The sequence below is a fragment of the Cololabis saira genome, chromosome 16 (assembly GCF_033807715.1).
Source record: "Cololabis saira isolate AMF1-May2022 chromosome 16, fColSai1.1, whole genome shotgun sequence".
Classification (NCBI taxonomy): Eukaryota; Metazoa; Chordata; class Actinopteri; order Beloniformes; family Belonidae; genus Cololabis; species Cololabis saira.
The window spans coordinates 13506854-13519445 of NC_084602.1; the positions used below are offsets into that span (position 1 = coordinate 13506854).

The following is a 12592-nucleotide window of genomic DNA, read 5'->3' on the forward strand; positions in this document are numbered from 1 at the left end:
GTTGAGTTTTGCGTTCATTTGGGATCCTGTTGGCTTCATTAAGTTGAAATCTTCAGCTTTCCTTGGAACAGTTCCTTGGAACCTTGGAAGTGTGAAACCGCAGGGATGAGGGTCAGCACTTCCTAATATGGAACTATGGCTCTTAGTTGGAAACAGGTGGAATATCCTCTTCGGGTTAAGGATGACGAGCTGTCTCAAATGGAGGAGTTCAAGTATCCTGTTATCTTGTTCACGAGTGAGGGAAGAATGGAGCGGGAGATTGACAGGTGGTGGATCCACGTGACATTTGCAGCAATGCAAAAAGAAAAGGCTCTGTTCACCTGCCAATCTACAGGACTGTCTCAGAAAATTAGAATATTGTGATAAAGTTCTTTATTTTCTGTAATGCAATTAAAAAAACAAAAATGTCATACATTCTGGATTCATTACAACTCAACTGAAATATTGCAAGCCTTTTTATTATTTTAATATTGCTGATTATGGCTTACAGTTTAAGATTAAGATTCCCAGAATATTCTAATTTTTTGAGACAGGATATTTGAGTTTTCTTAAACTGTATGCCATGATCAGCAATATTAAAATAATAAAAGGCTTGCAATATTTCAGTTGATTCTTAATGAATCCAGAATGTATGACATTTTTGGATTACAGAAAATAAAGGACTTTATCACGATATTCTAATTTTCTGAGACAGTCCTGTATGTTCAAACCCTCACCTATGGTCAGGAGAGGTGAGGTGAGAATTAAGGGATTTCAGTCACTGATCCTCCACATTGAGAGCATCTGGTTAGGATGCCTCCTGGACTCCTTCCTAGCTAGGTGTTTTAGGCATGTCCAGCAGGGTGGAGGCCCTGGGGCAGACCAAAACTTACTGGTGAGAAGAATGTATTTTTTGCCTGGCTAGGAAATGCCTCGCCTCTACTCGAAGGAGCTGGAGGAGGTGGCTGTGGAGAGGGAGATCTGGGCCTCTTTGGCTGCTGCTCCGTCACCCCAACTCAGATAAGAGGAAGTTAAGGGATGGATGGATGTTTAAAAATCCTAAATATTAGGATAAAGGAGGAAAGAGTGGCCTATGGGGCTGATGACTGTACAGCTTTTGTCACTTATAATGGGAAAGAAAATAGAGTAAAAAAAACATTCTCAACAGTGTAACACTGTGAAGCATAAATAAACGTCTGCAAATCTTGTGGTGAAAAACCTGTGTTCCCAGTCAGATTTTGAGTAAACACTTTACAAGCTCAGCTGTAATTCATCCAATGCGGCCTCACTGCTCTCCGTCAGCACCGTATCCTGGCGTTGCCGTCATAGGAGTACTGAACTGCAGAGGACTTGTTTACGATGTCCTTATGGGCCGTAAGACCGCAGAGGACACAGAAACAAACATTGTCTAGAGGAATGTTTTAGTTCCTGAAAATTAGTGCCCATGTGAAAAAGCATGAAAACTGAACTGTTCTTGAGGTAGAAATGTACTACTTTGCACTTCACGTTGATACCCAGACTCAGAGAGGTAGTGGTTTAACTAAAATTAAATAAAACAGCAGGCAACTGGGAAAGTCCCACTGCAACAGACAGACAACCAGCCGCATAGTTTGATCAGTCACAACTCCTCACCAGTCAATCAGTTGGAAGTGAAGACGCATTTTGGATGAGAGTTCAAATGTCTTCAAGGACAAAGAAAAAGAGGAAAAATCCACAAGAAGAAGAATGAAATGCAGTTAAACTTCCAATCATTTCAAAAGGTCCCACATTTTTTTTATTTTGCATATTTGGGAAAGAGCAAATAGCAATTTTGAATCTAGTTTTTACGTTTGACCTATTTTTCTTTCAGGCTGTTATGACTCAAACTAACACTGAGAACTGAAAGAAATAAAAACTGTTGCATGTCATCACTTCTAATAGACCAAGGACCACGGAAATACATGTGCATGGTTAGAAAGTAATAATGTCAAAAAGAAGCACAGAGCATACAGTGATGTATGTATTGTCTTTGATCCACACAGAACAAAGCTTTAAACTTTGATCATGAAAATTGTATCTTAGTGACAGAGAGGAGTCGGTAAATGCGGGACTGCAGTGCCTGGGTGCAGCAAGGATCCATATGGGTTGAATTTGCACTCATCTGTGAAGCAGCTACACAAAAATAAAAAAAAAGTTTTCTGTCTGCAAAGTGTAATATCCATGGGAAATAACTCCTTCATTCAAAACCAGAAAACTCCCTTTTGTTAAATGTATTTGTAATGCAGTAATCGTATCGTACCAAGGACAACCCAGGACCATTTTCTTCATGTTTGTCCTGAGTTTTATGTTATTTTCTGAAAATCCTTCTTCCTTTGAAGAAAACTTCTGACACGTGACACGTTCTCCGTCTCGCTGTTGTGTGGTCTTGATAAAAAAAAGAAGATGAAAGGTATGGAGGCAGTGTCCAAGGGTGCAGAGACACAGCTCTTGATTTTTCATTTACTACCCCTGCAGCCTAAATTAAAACGGACAGCTGATCCTCCAAAGGGAGCACTTCCAAGGTTTGATTTAACATTGTATAAAAAGCGGCAATATTAATTAAGCTGCCGGAGTTGACCTTCACTTTTGACGTGTTAGTGTGGATATCTCCCACACATAATCTAAAGTGAAAAGCAGTTGTATTTCTGTGAAGCCAGGCCAAAGCGCCCTGATGAAAGGGTCCTCACACGTATAACCAAACCTGCGACACTCACGCGCGTGCTGCCCACAGCGCCTTTTCATCTGTCAAGAAGGTGACATCTTCAGATGAATTATGAGAGGTGGTTTTCATCTTCTCCCGGGTCGCACATGAAATGGCAAACCCGGTCTGCGGGTCCCTTCCCCTCACGCTATCACACATCAGCCGTTTTAGAGGTTGAAAGCCTCGACGGGGGACCGAAACGACCTCAATTAAACCTCCATTAATATTAATACATTTTGTCGTTTCACGTGAGTTGCTGCTAATTAAATGTGTCCCTGGCTGTGTAATGGGGGTCAGCCGGGGTCTCTTGCATGAAGCTAATTCACTACATACAGCAACCAAACAGCTGCATGGTCTGAACTCGAGTCCAAACACAGCTGGTGAGGCCGGCGGTTTTTGCTAAGCACGTCCACACGCACAAATAAACACATGCTTTTATAAAAATTAAAATGAGTCTTGTCTTTGTGCCCTGCAGTATGTTGAGTTATTGTTAAAAGACAGTAAACAAGCCCTTTGACATCTGTAGATTCCTGTTTGGTTTGCATCCCTCTGCATATTTTCCCACCATCAGCATTTATGTTTAAGTTAATAAGTTAGCAGCAGATCGAGGCTCTTATGAAATCCTGGCTCATGGCTTCACATGCTCACACACACACACACACAGACATAATAAACACACATTTCAGACCGTAATAGGATTGGGGGATTCCTCGAATTGCACTCCCACTGGTGTTAGTTGGCCAACTACAGCCTGGGAGGCTGCATTCCTGCGTTCCTTTCTGTCTTATCACTCGATATGATTTGCTGTTGACCTGGGAGATTAGCCGAACCCCCGAGTGGAAGGTCAGATAACAGCCCCAGATGTCCATTATAATCCTATTTATTGTTTTGCAGAAGTAAAAAATGTGCTCTCCTGCACTGGGATACACTCTCACGTTGCCCTCTGCGTTTATCAAATGACAAAACTGAGCATTGAGACTCTGCAAATGGTTTGTGGATGAAAATGTATTCTCTTTTGTGTATTTGACGATGAAGTTCTAAGCCATGCCGTCCGCTGGACGCGACTCAACCCGGAGACAAAGGGCCGATTGATGCCTGCGCCAACAAGGCAATCCTGCAGAACTACAAAAGCCGGTCTCTGATGCATGTCGCAGAGACACAGAGTATGACCTTATCTGCAGAGCTCCGAGCTGAAAATAAGCAATAATGATGCCAGGGGCTTCCTTTGTTTGCATGAAACCAGCAGGGGACCAGAAATGAGGAGCTGCGGCCAACATGACCCGTTAATAATGAACGACAGCCAGAGCCCCGTGCCCAGACCCCGGATTCCCACTGCAAGAGCAAAACGCAGGATTTTCTCTCTCAAACGCTCACATGCGCAGCGCGACAAAAGCTGTCGAGCCCTCTGCAGTAGCTCAGCCATTATTGTTGGTGAAGTTCAGTTGCTCTTGAAATGACAGCAACCCCGAGCCATGAGGAGGATTAAAGAGTGCGTTCAGTCTAATACGCCGTTTACCAGCTGCCAGAGAAGCTGAACAGCTCTCTCTTTTTTCTCGCCTGCAACCCTCTTTTCTCCTCTCGCTCCCTGTTCGTGTGTCAGACACAAAACCACTCTCCTCTCCTTCTTTCTGCCCTGCACAAAGACTCTCTGATTTCTTATCTCGTTACACTCCTCTGCCCGTCTTCATCTTGCCTCTAGATATCGCTGTCCAGGCAAATTATTTCTTGCCCTGCCCTGAGGAGGTCAGAGTTGAAGGGGCCGGCGCCTTGATGAGACAGGGTTCCTTTTGCATCCAAGGACGGGGAATTATGTTCACATCAGCTCACTGATGTCGAGGAGGAAGCAAATTTGTGCGAACATCAGTGTGTTCTGCAGGCCCAAGATTGCCTGCAGATTGAATTAGGCGGTACATCACTGTTGACAGGACTGTAGTTGTCATTAGAAGGGGAACGGGCTGCTTTATGGGGTCATGGTGCTGCGGTCCGTGTGGGCGAGCGGCGGAAAAAATGTCCTCGAGTTACAGATTGGCCTGCAAAACGGAAGTGCAGAAACCTGAGGGGGCAAAGCCTCCACACCAGTTGTCAAAACAATCAGCGAGTGTGTCTTTAATGAATACGTGTCTGGTTTACAAGTTCAGCACGTCACATTTAATCTCCGTCTTCGAGAGAAGTAATCATTACAGACGAGAGGCATCAACAACCATGACACAGTTGGGTTCGTAAAAATGAAATATTTTAATTGTTGGTTTGATGATTCATTTTTGCAATCATAGGAAACAAACCCAGAAAGATGCATACAGGAGAAAGCCGAGACAGAATGCACACAGATTCAACAAAAAAAAACAAAAACACGTCTCTCTACCACACCCGTTAACATCTTTGAAAAAGGGGCGATGCTAGCGACGCCTGGGTTTCTTCACGGTCACAAAAGGAAATGCTGTTAAGACATTGGATATACATAGCCATGAAATAAAATATGAGCATATACCACAGCTTCAGCTTCTGGAATCACATCAGTAAACGGTACCGTGAGTATTTTTGAGGTCCGCTTTAAGTCCGATTATCACCTGAAACTGGAATGTTGAAAACTGAAATGCTCCAGGGATGGAGAGAAGATGGTTTTCCTTTTCGATCTGCAACCAGAGATGCAGAGCCACGCGCTAAACACAGATGACATTAAGTCTGACTCTCAAAGTGAAGCTGTTAAGTCCTCAGTTTAAAAATAAAATAAAATAAATACAAATGATGGAGAAGCTGATGCAAAATGAGAAATGAAGATTTCTCTTCTGACATCCATTTCTTTGCTCCTATTGCTTTGCTGCTACACTGAATGAGTCTCAGCATCTTTCATCTCCACCCTTGTTTTTCCTTTCCTTCCCATCATGAATCACTCCTGATTTAAAGGAGGTGATCACAACTGAAAGATCCAGTGTGATTAGCTGAAATTTAACAGCGAAAAAAAAAAAAGAGAAAAAAAAGTTGGGCTCCCACATTGCTAAGACTTCAAAAGGATATTAACAACAGGATGCAATATGTTTTCTGAGAAAGTAGGTTGCCTGCATGCATCATCTGATGACATTGAACCCGGGCTACATTCACTTTAAATTAGACTTGTGTGGCGCGTCCCCTTCCCGTCCCACTTTCACTTTCTCTTCTCCGCTTTGTTGCCGTTTCACTCTTCTTATTGCTCTGTTTGGTGAAGGAGTCATGGATTTTAATCCAAATCAACTCCCGTGTTGAGCTCGAATCCTCTCAAATCCCTTATTGCATCCCATTTTATTTAGATTATGACATCTGCGAGGAACGCATGAAACAAGAGTGGAAAAAGAAAACCCAACTTTTGCTTTAGAAACATATAATTGTTATTATTCTCAGTCTGTGAATACAGTCTAAAAACAGAATAAACACTGCAACATCTGCAATATTCATTAAAAGCATTTGGCAATATATTGATTACTTATATAATTTGTACAACGCATTCAGCTAACAAGGGTCATGTTGCAATCTGACAATCATTAGGCCGAATAGGGACAAAAATGAAATAAAAACAATTGTTACCTCGAGTAGACAAACAGCTGTTATGTGGTTAAACCACATCTGTGACATTATCATTCTCAGCACTACTATGGTTTGTTTCCAATGCAAATCTTGTGGTAAAAGTCAAATTTGTACCTTTTTTTTTTTTTTTTGAGACTCATTTTGCCATCAGACTTCCTCTATAAAACAATAAAAAGGTTCACTTAGGGGGAGACCATCTGCCCTTTGCTTTGTCGACAGCTGGCGCAGCATGCAGAGATTAGCTTTGCCCTGCACAAACATTTATCCATCCAGGTAAATAAGCCGACCCCTGCGGGATAATAAAAAATACCTTTGAAGACGTGACCGGCGGCTGGATTAAAAACACCATGTTTGTTTTACTCTCGTGTAAGCTTTGCATTTGGAGGGATACATGACCTAATCAAAAAGCTGCAAGACCAGGTCATAAATGGAGCCCACTAGACTTTTAAGAATGTAAATCATGATTTTAAATGTAGTGATATAGTTTGGGTATTTAGTCGTGTCATGGGAAGGAGACGAGAAAATGGAGATAAAAAAAGGGTTAAGAGTCGGACATTGGTATATATTATTGGCTTGCATCACTGTGATGGTCATACTGCTGTGCCAAGTTGTCGGAGGAACTTTGTCGTGCCGCCCTCCATCAATAAAAAACAAAAAAGGCAAAATAATTGGTCATGAAACCAGCCACTCAAACTCAGACATCCTCCGTCAGTCACACACTATTTACAAAAGCATACACACACGCACACACACCAGTCAAAGCCACACCGTACGTACTATTTACACACTCACTCACGCGGACACACGCTCCCCAACACACACTCACAAGTAGTCAGAGAAATCACTGTAGTATAATGCAGACTGAATATCTGACGATATTTATGTTGAGTATGATCCCGGTACAAAGAGGCACAGCTTCCGCGCCCGTCCATTCATCTGGGTGGAACAAAGGGTGGAAAAAAAAAAAAAAAAGTTTCCAAAATGACATTTAACAAACTACCGGTCACCGGCATGCCCTTTAAAAAGCCAGGAAGTGTATATGATCGCCGCTTTTACAACACAGTCACAAAAAAAAAAAAAAAAGAAAGAGAGAGAAGCTAAAAATGCCACCCACTGCATTAAGAGCTCACATTGCCATGGTGACCGGTAGTTGCACGGCTCCCATCCCAAGCATTTGTCTGAGTTAAGGCTTCCAGAGCGCTCGCCGCTCATGCTGCATGGTTCCTGGCAACAACCTACTGCAGACTCGCTTTCTGCCCGCCTCCCCGCTTGTGCTTTCTACGCACCTATGTGAGACTCTGTAACTGGGCTCCATTCTCTGTACGACTGACCCCCCCCCCAAAAAAACAGGAGAAATAATGGACTTAAGTGACAGGAGCTTTGGGAACCTTTTAACAGAAAAAACAGGCAACAAGCCCCCCCCACCCCCACCCCCCTTCCCCAAGAAGCAAGGCTTCAATAATGGCTATGGTCCATTGTTCGTCAATCTAATCCTTTAGCTTTTGACTTATAAAACAATTAAAAATAAAGAAATAAAAGGAATCACTTTTTTTTTTTAGGCAGCAATGTTGGTCTCAGTGTTATTACAATTCTGCTTTGAACAAAGCATAAACATAAAAAAAGGAACATACAAATGAAATCATCGTCAACAATTAAAATGAGACCATTTCAGGACCAAAGCACGTTCGTGGGTGAAATGGCTGATTTATGTAAGCTTTTCCTTTTGCGACAGAGTCCAACTCTTCTCCCTGTCCTTTCCCAGGTCTCGTACGTACTTCTTTGTTCAGTGCAGCTGTCAGTAGCTTTTTCCCAGTTTCTTTGAAATCGGAGCATCCTGGATGCACACTGTGTCTTTTTGCAACGGTAAAAGGGGAATTCACAGACTTAATTTCATTTTGCCATGCTCCACATCAGGCTGCAGAGGAGGTGAGGACTGCTGCAGGAGGAGGAGGAGACGGAGGAGGAGGAGGGACAGTTGGTTGGGAGAGTTGGACGTCAGCAACTCTTAAAAATGATCTCTCCTCTGCTTATGAAGTAATGATGATGGGAGAGACACAGAAATGCGGAGGGGAAAGGGCAAGCAGGTGCCAGTACCAACAGGGCAAACGGTTAATCACGAGAGCTGATGCAGTTGACCAGGCTCACGTTGCCATAGCAACCCACTGACATTCCAAAGTCCCGCTGCAAAAACTCACTGGACAAACCAGTTTTTCAGTCGTTTAGGTCTCTGAAGTAGTTGCAACTCTATGGGTGTAAGTGTGTGTGTGTGTGTGTTTATATATATATATTTATATGTGTATTTACTTCACATTACATATGCATGTCTGTTTGTTCTCATTCTGTTGCTACCAGCGATTAATGATCTGGTTCATGTAGTCCTCAGTGGGGAGTCTGCTGCCCGTCTCTTCCGTTCTGCCTCCCTCTTCACCTTCTTCCCGCTCTTCCCGCTCCCCCTCGCTGTCCTCCAGTGTCGGTGCCGAGCTCTGCCGGCTGCCGGAGGGCCACAGGCTGATCCCCAGGCTCTGGTGGTTCTGCTGCATGTGGTTCTTGATGCGCTGCTGCCGCCTCTCCTGCTGCCGGGTGTACTGGTAGCGCTGCTGGAACAGGTCCTTGGCGTAGTCGTACAGCTCCATGTCCAGCTCGTTCAGCTCCTCTATGCGCTGGACCTGTCGTGGACGGAGAAAAAGGGGGTGTTAGTTTGAACTGAACGGGAATTACAGCAAGAGCTGACTGAGGACGAGAAGAGGACCAAAAGCAATAAACCAGGCCTGTGTTGAATAAATCGATTTTCCGATTCTAAATCGATTCTCATATTAATTCCTAAAAATCGATTCTTACGTCTAAAGATCGATTTTTTCTTTTCTTTTTTTTTCTCCATCATTTTCGCCAGGTGAACTTTAATCCCAGTAGTCGGACACACAGTTTGTCATGACACTTCTGAAAAATGCCAGGTGCTTCATGGCAATATGTGTGCGTGGTGACAGAATAAATTAGATAAGCTAAAATGATTTGTTTACTGCATGAACTGTTGCAATTTATTTCTTTTTTGCATTTTAAATGGATATTGAAAGGCCTGTTTGAGTTACTTATTTCTTAGTTATTTCACAATAATTATTGTGAAATTATTATTTCACTAGTTATTTTACAGTCATATAATTCATGCAACAGCTCAAAAAACATTTCAAATAACACTAAGCCAAACCAATATCGAATCGGATCGAATCATGATAATCGATTCTGAATATTAAGAATCGGAATCGAATCGATTCTTGACATTTGAATCGATACCCAGCCCTACAATAAACCACTGCTGATCATTGTTTCTGTGTCTTATCTTTTGTTTCTTTTATTGGCTGCATGCCTATCCAACAGCGACCGGAGCTTCTCCACATTAGCACTACCCCTCCCTCCATCCAGAGCGATTCAGAGAATAAAAAAAGAGTCATGATGGCTGGCCGGGGTAACGTTCTACTACCGCCGAGGGAACTCTCTGTGACTGGTCCAGATAACACAAGCATGTAACGACTAGAGTAAAAAACCAAAATAACTCCAAACCCTTCAATCAGCTTCAGATCTCTGTCGCTCAGGAAAACCAGAGCCATGTGGACCGACGAACGCAGTTTTATCAGTGAACCGCATCTGTAAGCCTGTACGCTTTTTATTGCACAACAGAGGCTCAAATGCTCGACGAGCACAGATCAGAAGACAAGACGGCCTGATCAGGCTTTCAGGGAAACACCACCAAGACGCTAGTGTATCTTTTTTTAAAAAAGTACATTTTGTTCACTGCTGTTTTAAGGTTGAACATTAAGTTTGTGAGGAAATCCTGCTCATGGAACTAAAAAAAATAAAACTGCTTGTCCAGGAGGACTGGAAGGTAGGGCTTGGCAATATATCGAATATACTCAATGTATCGCGGCTTCTACTCTGCACGATGTACAAAATGACTATATCGTGAATATTCGAGTATACATTGTCATGCGTTTGCTTTTAGCCGTGGGCATTAAATTACAGACTTTTCTCACTCTTTCTCGTCTCGTCTCTCCTTCTCAGAGACATAAAACAAGCACACCTACTTACATAGTCAGTCACGTGCGTTTGACTAAGTTCTGATTTCCCCCTTTTTGCATGAAAGTTTAAAATTAGCATATATTAATGCAGTATGAACAAGAATGTTTTAATGTAGACATATAAAATCATCATAGTGGTGTGATTGTATGCATCAAAGTGTTAATTCAAGGCTAAGGCAAAATATCGAGATATATATCGTGACATGGTCTAAAAATATTGAGATATTAATAAAAGGCCATATCGCCCAGCCCTAGTGGAAGGCAAAAACAAAAACATATCGCCGAGGTCACAGAGAGATGAAACTGAAAGAGCCTGCATGAGCAACGCAGAGACAAAGGAAGACGTTTCATATCAGCTAGTGTGATGGGCTTTAGTGCGACGCATCAGCGGCTGCTTGTGGATCCAATATGAAGAAGAGGGGTGCGTGTGTGTGTGTGTGTGTGTGTTTAATTAAGAAGAATCCCTTTGAAATCTCTAAGTGGTGTGCTGGATGTCGATTCTAAACAATGTGTGTGACGACGGAGGGAAGCAGCAGGTTGCATCGATGTTAAGAAAGGATTTTGATCAGCCAGGAGTGCAGCGCTCAGCTCGGGCCATCAGCACTTCTTCGTCTACCGGAGAGCAGCCGACGTGACAGAAAACACAGGGATCTTTAAGCCACGCAGAGCAGGACCGCAGACAGGAGAGTAAAGTATATATCTCAACACTCGCGGACTCCCCACACGCCTCGCACCCTTCACAGTGTGGAAATTCTCTCTTTCTGGGATAAAAACCATTGGTCCATGTTTTAAAATGTCTGGCAACAGAGCATTTTATTTTTCTCTCCAAGCGACTGACTGGGTTTGATGTATAAATCACCAGTCTGCTGTGCCCTGGAGGTTTGGTGTGTGTGTGTGTGTGCGTGCATGCGTGTGTGTGTGTGTAGGAAATTGAGCTTAAGAACTCCCACACTGGACCAATCAAAGTGTGAAGAACATTTTTGAAGCTGCTGTCTTTTAAACCGATACAGTCATCCCAAGTCATTTCACAGCAATAAAAGACCAGAGTGTTTACTCTCCGCGTCTTCCTGCTCTCATTTGACTGTTTTATCCCACGAGCTAGGATTCTTTTTTTGAAATTTTTCCTTTCAAAAAGGTGTTGAGCGTCTCTTAAAATTCAGATTTGGGTTCAGAGAACTTTGTCTGCCGTGACAGAAAAGCGTTTTGGCCGTGGCTGAGCGTGCAGCACCAACAACCGGACCCACGCCACTAAAAGAGAAAGAGGCATTTTTGAGGAAAAAAAGAAAGTGAAATATGAACAGAATAAAACTGACTGGCCTCTCCCACTCAAGTGGGAGTACAGAATTTGAGATCATTTTTGTTTCGTGAGCAGTTTTAGGCGTTCCGGTCAGTAACAGCAGCAAAGGTCTGTGCAGGTGATCCGCTGCGATATAACTGGCTTTCCTTTTCACCGCCCCAGTATGGACTGCTGATAATTGACTCTAGGTTTCCCCAGTTATTTCACTTGCTTGATTAATGATCCGGGGAGGTTTTGATTTATTCCCAGCAGAGGTGAAGCTGAACCACGACTGAAGGCGAGTGCTGATTCGATGAGTAAATTGTACACAGTTGATAAAATGTCCTTCCTGACTTTGAAGCCTCTGATTTAGTTGTTTTTTGGTGCCGTGGCTTCCTTTTCCACAAAGTCAGTGTACTGGGAGGAGGACGGAAACACTGTCAGTCTCTCTGCACAGGTACATGAGCAGCTCTGTTCGCTCCACTGCCCGTCTGCAAAAGCCCAGAATAATCTTACAGTGCAGGCTCCCTGATCATTTTATGGACACCTGTTATTAAAGCTGGCAAATAAATGAGTACAAATGTGTTCCTCCCTGACCTGTAACGGTAATAGTCAGTACAAGCCTCCTCATATCAAGCAGAGGATATATCTGCTGCTGCCTGCCTCTTACGTCTGCACCGTTTGTGTGTGTATTTGTGCACGGACCGTAGTGTTGTCCAGGTCCACCCCTGCGGCGCGGGTGTTGTTGTACTGCATGAAGGGCCTGATGAAGCGCAGCCTGAAGGTTCTCTCAAAGAGGAATTGGGTTTTCCTCTGGTACTCGGTCAGACCGAAGAAGGCCATGTCTCGCAGGTTCTTCTTGGCCGACTCCAGCAGGAGCTGGGACCTCTTCTTCTCTGGCACCGTGGACATGTTGTAGCAGCCGACGAGGCTCAGGTCTGCCAGCATACGCACCTGCGGACAAGGAACCAAATATTAACAAACACCGAC

The 12592-nt window shown here is 43.4% G+C and overlaps 1 protein-coding gene across 1 annotated transcript in view; it reads right to left on the reverse strand.

Moving 5' to 3' along the window:
- Nucleotides 1–4914: 4914 nt before the first annotated feature.
- Nucleotides 4915–12592, reverse strand: part of hs6st1a (heparan sulfate 6-O-sulfotransferase 1a) — a 68709-nt gene continuing 61031 nt past the window's right edge. Inside the window, exons 3-4 of the mRNA XM_061742863.1 lie at nt 12308–12556; nt 4915–8922 (exon numbers count right to left, since the gene is read on the reverse strand). Of these exons, the coding sequence (XP_061598847.1) occupies nt 8602–8922; nt 12308–12556 (570 nt within the window). The 3' untranslated portion in view covers nt 4915–8601. The remainder of the gene's footprint in view (nt 8923–12307; nt 12557–12592) is intronic.